The sequence below is a fragment of the Centruroides vittatus genome, unplaced genomic scaffold (assembly GCF_030686945.1).
Source record: "Centruroides vittatus isolate TY-2023 unplaced genomic scaffold, ASM3068694v2 contig_2019, whole genome shotgun sequence".
Taxonomy (NCBI): domain Eukaryota; kingdom Metazoa; phylum Arthropoda; class Arachnida; order Scorpiones; family Buthidae; genus Centruroides; species Centruroides vittatus.
This window is the reverse complement of record NW_027121248.1, coordinates 13,877-21,851: the sequence shown is the minus strand read 5'-3', so window position 1 is coordinate 21,851 and position 7,975 is coordinate 13,877. Positions and strand designations below refer to the sequence as shown.

The following is a 7,975-nucleotide window of genomic DNA, read 5'->3' as shown; positions in this document are numbered from 1 at the left end:
ACCTTCCTGCGATGGAAACTGACTCGCGCAAGCTCCTTATTAAAATATTTCAAAACCACCGCTTTCCTGTAAGCGGCTCTATTACAAAAATAATATTCGATTACTGTATATATATATATATATATTTTTTTTTATTTAATTTGGAATCTGGGAAATATTAAGGCATAAAAATATTCGTTTACAATTTCGAACATATAAACATATTTGAAAAATAGAATAAAAGGAATTTAGAATTAAAATTTGCAAACAAGTTTAAAAGTGAAATTTGAATTATTTTAATATTTAAAAAATGGAATTGCAGACAAATGATAATTATTCAGAGAAGAAAAAATCTAATTTAGTCAAATTTAACATCTACAAGGTAAAAATAAGTCTAATAAAAATTTTCTTTAGTATTTTATTTTATTAAGTTTGCTTATTCATTCATAGACTACTAATAAAATTTAAACTTCGAATGTTAAACCAACTACAGATAATTGCTTTTTGTCTATATTATTTGGTTAAAATTTTTATAGCATCTATGACGGCTAAATTTAACTTATATAAACTTAAGGACTTATCACACCATTCTTTGGAAAAATAAACGATACAACAATAATAATTTTTTAAAGTATTTTGTAATAACAAAAGGACCTATAAACGTAAAATAAACTAAAACTAAATTTTACGAACATGATTAGGTACACCTCTCTAACGGGTTAGCCATGTTGAGTTTTCCGGTTTTTCTTTACGTTTTTTGTCACCTAAATAGGGGCCAGTTTTCCTTAGGAAGTCCACTCGGAAGGCATCACCCTTGTGTCATGTTGCCATACTCAAATAAACCAAACCAAATGTGATTAAACTAAAGAGGAATGTAAAAATCCGATATGCATCTTTAATCAAAATAATACTAGCATAGCAAATATAAGTTTCATGTTTTCTACTTGAACTTTTTCCGAAAAATGTCCTTAACATAGCCGTCATAGATAAGCGATAAAAATTTAAATTAGAATGTTGAGTTCAATTTTCAAAATAAATTTTTTATTTAAGAAAAATGTAAAATTAAAATATAAAAAGTTGTTATTCTTCTGTACATTGAACAGTTGGTAAAGGCCTTGCCTTTGCTTTTAAAAGATAAATTTCTTAAATTATTTAGTTGTAATTATCGGGTTTCAGGAAAGAGAAGAATTGAAAGCCAAAACATTAAATCAAAAGGATTTTACTATATTTTATCAGCACAAAATAAAAGAGATGGAGGTAGGATTAATTATGTCATATATATAATTTTATATATAAAATAAGATAATGTAATTAAAATTATTAATTAACAACTATAGTTGTTGGTGAAGGAGAAAATTGAAAACTTAACACGTCTTCGAGCAGAAAGAAATTTATTAAACGACAAAGGTAAATTTTAATAGTAGAAAAAAAAAGTTCATAGATATGCTAGTCTCTCTGCTATGTTCTAAAGTAGAATTAATGTATCAAATTGCCGATAGCTGGAACTCGAATCGCTTTGCGGCGAGAAATTGGTTTATCCATTTTGTTAGTAGAGAGTTTTGTCGTTTTCAAGCATTTTTATAAATGTTTTTCTACAAGAAAAAGAAACAACATGCCGAATAAGTATTTGTGTCTGTAAGTCTAGCTACTGCAAATCTGGTGAAAAGTGACATTTTTTACACCATTTCCGAACCAATTAGATAAGTGGAAACGTTCAATACCTCAAAAATATTCACAACTCATAAGAAAATCGCTAATTTGTGACTTGCGTTTTGATGAAAAATTTCTGATTAAGAATTATATGCGTATAATTTAGGGTAAGAGTTGATATTTCCAGTGAAAAATGGAAATGTTTATCCTTCGAATTTTTCCAATTGCCCGTTCTATTTGTCAGTTAAAGTTCCAAAACATTTAAAATTGTTTGCAGAATATCAACTAGCATATCAACTACTATTATCAACAACTTTCAGATTGGATAAATTAAATTTAAAATAAAATTAAATTTATATTAATAATTTTTAATATTTTTCAATTTTTATTTACAGTTTTAAATTAAGTTAATTTTTTAAATGTCATTTTAAAACTTATATTGCTACGTATTGTGTATGCAAATTTCGTACAGTATATAATTTTCTCTTTGTATACACTATATCTGTTTAATAAATAAGTGCATTTGCATTTTTCTATGGTGTATTTCATTGCATATCTATGATAATATCATTAGAAAAACTAAAGATTGTCCTCTAATGCGTTTAAGCAGCCACAGAAATTTAACTCAGAAGTAAACTTTATTTTTTCAAATAACTTATTAATTTTAATACCATATGAAGTACGCAGTTTTATTTGATTTAGTAAAAATAAACAGTATTTGGGATGTCATACACTTTGTATTTTTGAGTTTTATAAGTTATATACATATGTATATATAGACTTACAAATAATCAAGGAAAAACGTCAGAGTAGGCCATCAATAAATCTACATATTCTACTGTTAATGGTGCAGAATATCTTATAAACTACTAAAATATGTAAACACATTGCGAATGTCGTAAGAAATGCAATTTCATATGTCAAAAGTACAAAGTGTATGACATCCCAAATACTGTTTACTATTACTGAATCAAACAATATATATATATATATATATATATATATATATATGTGTGATTAAAATATTAAGTAACATGTCTTAGATCCTGTATCGCTATACACCAACCAATGCCGAATATTATCGGGCTAAAAACGGCTAGAACGTCAGTGGAATCATGCTCGACGTTCCAAACGCCATTGTCAAACTTCTAGGCTTACACGAAGGCGGGGCTGAACGTCCAACGTTTACATTTTCGCGTTGAAAACTTCGGCCGCAACCTCGCTAATAAACACAATATTAATTGTAAATAACATATACCGTAGATTTTGTCACTGCATCTTGCAATAATTTACTTAATATTAATAAAAAAGATATGGGTTTAAAGTTAAACTTTCATAAACTCCAAAATCCACTCTAAATCCCCTTTTTGTAACATTTCAACTACTTCAACGCTTACCTTAACATTTCTATAATAGCCATAATTAAATTTATTTAACTCTTATGAACCTTTTCCTTTCTGACTCAGAAAGAATTCATCGAGGGTATCCCATATTAATAACGTATAGATAGTAAAAAAAAAAAATTACAATTGGCCGTATCTTTTCTTACCCATAATGAAAACTCCCAAAGATATTTTAAAATAAATCCAAATTGTGAATAAAACAAACCGTCTAATCATTTTAAGTCTAAAATAGTGAAAGTGACAGTTAATAGAATTATAAATATTGGCGACATTTATGAATAATTAATGTTCAAAACTGAATTAAATCAGTATTTACAAATAGTCTTTTAAAAAGACAAAATCAATAAGTTAAAAACGAGAAAAATTTCATCTTTAAAAAGAATTTCAAATATTTACAACCAACTCTACCAACTCTTCTCTGCTTGAGTCAAATATGCCGCAAAGCGATTACAGCAGAAATATTTATTACTCCACAGTGGCGTAGCGTAGTGGGGGCGGCATTTTTTCACAATAAATAATAATATCTTGTAAAAATCCCTAAATAAGGGGGCGGCTGACACCCACGCCACGCCACTGTTACTCCACTTCCGTAGCAGTACAATCGTGGTTACTAGATAAAAAACTAAATTCAAAATTTATTAATTATGAATACATAATCATTATAAGATCAGATAGCAATAAAATTGTATTTTGTAGATTTATCAGCGGATATATACAGTAATAAGTATTTTTCTTTCAATTTTTAAATAATTTATCTTAAATAGTTCGAATGATTCGAGAGGAATTAGATTCGTTAAAGGGAACAGGATCGCATATAGGCACCATGATTAAGAAATTGGATTCGAATAAAGCACTCGTAAAGGTATGAAATTATTATTGGTAATTGTATCAAAAGTTTATTTACATTAGGACCGATTCAGGTACATACTGAAGGAAAATTCGTAGTCGATATCGATAAGAACATTGATGTCAATGACATCACTGTCAATAAAAGAGTCGCTCTTCATCACGATAGTTACACTCTTTATAAAGTTCTAAGCACTTCAGTAAGTTCGATCCCTAATAGATATTAACGGATTTTGCATTTCAGATCTATATAATTTGATTTTCTTACTAGGTTGATCCACTGGTGACGTTAATGATGGTAGAAAAAGTTCCAGATTCTACATACGAGGATGTAGGAGGACTCAGCAAGCAAATTCGTGAAATAAAAGAAGTGATCGAATTACCAATGAAACATCCTGAAGTTTTCGACATTCTTGGCATCACACAGCCGAAAGTTAGTTTCAATTTTTTTTTTTTTTTTTTTATAAGAAAGAACCCAATCTAATTTTTAGGGTGTTCTTCTGTACGGTCCACCGGGCACGGGAAAAACTCTTTTGGCAAGAGCAGTAGCACATCATACAAATTGCACGTTCATTCGCGTATCGGGATCGGAACTCGTGCAGAAATTTATTGGAGAAGGAACCAGAATGGTAAAAGAGTTGTTCATTATGGCTCGAGAACGTTCTCCATCCATCATATTCATAGACGAAATCGATTCAATTGGAACTAAGAGAAGCGAGGATGCGCACGGAGATAGCGAAGTTGATAGAACCATGCTCGAATTGCTTAATCAACTGGACGGATTTGAGTCTTCTATTAACGTAAAGGTATGGTTCTTTGATTATTACAACCAACAATAACATGGTCTACATGAACTTTTTTCTAGGTTATAATGGCTACCAACAGAATAGATATTCTCGATTCAGCATTACTAAGACCAGGAAGGATTGATCGGAAAATATACTTTCCTGCGCCAGATGAATCTGTAAGTCGATAAAAACCTGCGGTTAATTTTAGATTTAATATTTATAATAATAAATATGTATGAAGTATACTTTACAGGCTCGTTTAGACATCTTGAGCATACATTCTAAAAAAATGAACTTAAAAAGAGGTATTAATATGCACAAAATAGCAGAAATGATCCCAGGTGCTAATGGTGCTGAAGTAAAATGTTTATGCACAGAAGCTGGAATGTGTGCACTCAGAGAAAGTAGAACTCACGTCACGCAAGAAGATTTTGAAATGGCTGTTTCGAAAGTACGATTATATACGAAGGCTATTTTTTAAATAAGGTCCGTTTTTTAATAAGAAGAAAAATACCGTAAATATCGTTAAAATATATCTTTTTTTCCATATTCTACATACTTTTATCTACTTTTCTACATAATTTCCATTTTGTTTAAACATTTGTCATACCGCTCAACAATTTTTTGAATTCCGACTTCAAAGAAATATGCCGCCTGTCAAGAAGCCCAATCCACGATTGCAGTTTTCACTTCTTCTTCGTCGTTGAAATGTTGACCACCAAGGAACTCCTTTAAGTATCGAAACAAGTGAAAATCACTGAGTGCAAGGTCTGGACTGTGTGAATGATCGTATCGAGTCAAAACGATAAAGAACTGTTTAATCTTTTTGTTTTGTGATCGTCAGAAAGCAGTCTTGGAACGCGCCGACAAAACAATTTTCGATAATTCAGTTTCTCCGAAACAATGGTATACAAAACTGATCTTGAAATCTGTGGAAATTCGATTGATAACGTTGAAATCGCGAATCGTCGGTTTTCTCGAATTTTGTTATCCACATCAAGAACAAAATCTTCAGAAATCAGAGAAGGTTGGCCAGGGCGTGGCTCATCATGCACATTAACTCGCCCATCCTTGAACATTCTTACCCATTTTCGAACTTTACTGTCACTCATAGCATTATCACCGTAAACTTCACAAATCTGACGGTGAATTTCAGCTGCTGCCAAGTTTCTTGCATTCAAGAATCGAATAACAGATCGTATCTCACAGTCGGCGGGAGACTCAATTTTCTTAAACATTTTAAACTTCTACAGCTCAGCATACAGACAGACGATATGGCTGCAAATGGCGTCAAAACGCGCGCCAAGCTTGCTCGGAGCCGAAGCGCATGCATACTGCCGTGATTGCGCATTATTCTCACTTTCATTCACAAACGGACCTTATTTAAAAAACAGCCCTCGTATATATTCATTTATATCAAATATGTTCTTAAAATTAATTACAAAATATTTTCATTTAGGTCTCCAACGAGCAGAAACTACGTGACGTATCCTTCGATCAGATGTGGAAATAAAAATTATAGTCTGAGATATTTTCAAATCATGTGAAATTTGTTGTAGTAGACTTATACTAACCAGATCTTAAAATTTTTTCTTATTTTCTTTGTTTTCAATAATACTGAAGATTTCTTTATATTTTTGGAATCAAGAAATTAATATTAAAAATATGATCATTACTTTATGGGTAGTTTTGTTTTGTTTTATTATTATTATTATTATTATTTTACTATTTCCGCTCGGTGGACGCTAAGAGAGTCTTTATTATCAAGCTTATATCGTTAATTCCGCTAGGCCCAATAATAGCGAGGTTGAGGCCGAAGTTTTAAACGCGAAAACGTGTACGTCGGACGTTGAGCTCCGCTTTCCTGTAAGCCTAGAAGTTTGACAATAGCGTTTGGAATGTCAAGCACGATTCCACTGACTTTCCAAACACCATTGTCAAACTTCTAGGCTCAGAGGAAAGCGGCGCAGAACGTCCGACGTACACGTTTTCGCGTTTAAAACTTCGGCCTCAACCTCGCTAATAATAATTACACATCGTTTAAATATTATACTTATATGTATGATGGAAACACCGTGTATTGTATATATTGCACTTCAGATGTGTTTGAAAGCTTTATTTTAAATCAAAGATTTCCGTTGTTGGAATTTTAATACTTTTAATTTTATTAACTTTATTGAAAAATAAACCATCAACGAATTGGTCAATTTCTCGGCTACATTAAAAATTTTGGTGGCTCCATCTATTATCATATTGTATTAAAATATTTGTTATATTTTTCAATATTATAAAATGGCAGAAGGCTTAATTTTGGGGATACAGACAAGTTTTATAGAAAAATTGTAAAGCCCTGGTCACACTATACGATTTCCAGCCGCGCGGGCAACTGCAACCGCAACGGCTGTTCCAGTAACTAGTAATTCCCCTCGAAAACCAGTGTGACTGCAACCGCGACTAGAAACAAAAAGTTTGTTCTACTCGCGCCGATTGCAAACGCGCATCCAATCAGCAAACGCCTTTGTGTCACGTCATACGGTGACAACATTGAAAATAGTTCGTCCTCATGGCGGATAGTTAGAGGACTATATACCTTGGTTAGAGGATTTATACTTTTACAGAATCGAGATTGATTGAGCTTATTCGGGCTCACGAATACCTGTGGGATTTTAATTTTTCGTTTCATCGAAGATTTTATCTTTTTGTGTATTCTCTCCAGCTATATCAAAAGAATTGCCTTTTTTTATTTTATTCATTCCAGAAAAGGAACTGCTTACCATTTTAATAAGAAAAGTGACTAAAATTCCGTAAATACTATGAAGTAGGACGTAAAATGTCGGTAAACTCACGGAAGTAGTCAAAAACAAGCTACTGTAATTTTATTGGTTTATTTTAGGGTCACGTGTTTCCGAGTTGCAGCGACAACGAACAATGTGTGACCACGAGAAAACACGCGCGACTCGCGCTTGTTGCAGTCGCGGTCGCCTGCGCGGCTGGAAATCGCATAGTGTGACCAGGGCTTTAGGCAATTTTCGGTAGATTTCGGTAATTCGACTTTTTGTGGCAGAAAGGGGGTTGCACATAAAACAATAACGTGTTTTTTTGTCATTTATTTTATTATAAACTATAAAATAATAAAAAACAAAAATCTAACGCAAAACACTTAATCAGTAAAATATTATTTTTTTACGTAAGTAGGTACATTTTGTCTTATTTTTCTAACAAAAATTATTTTTTTATTTTTCGGATATTAATAATAATTATTATTATTCAATATCTTCCGTTTGTATGTTTTTTAACACTGTTATTTTT

At 31.6% G+C, this 7,975-nt stretch overlaps 1 protein-coding gene across 1 annotated transcript; it reads left to right on the top strand.

Annotated features, from left to right (window-relative positions):
- Positions 1–1,189: 1,189 nt before the first annotated feature.
- Positions 1,190–6,244, top strand: LOC136970528 (26S proteasome regulatory subunit 8-like). The gene is made up of 9 exons (XM_067264964.1): positions 1,190–1,236; positions 1,317–1,386; positions 3,797–3,894; positions 3,953–4,078; positions 4,150–4,311; positions 4,370–4,684; positions 4,744–4,842; positions 4,920–5,117; positions 6,126–6,244. The coding sequence occupies exons 1-9, from the start codon at positions 1,231–1,233 to the stop codon at positions 6,177–6,179; spliced, it is 1,128 nt and encodes a 375-aa protein (XP_067121065.1). The 5' UTR covers positions 1,190–1,230; the 3' UTR covers positions 6,180–6,244.
- Positions 6,245–7,975: the final 1,731 nt, after the last annotated feature.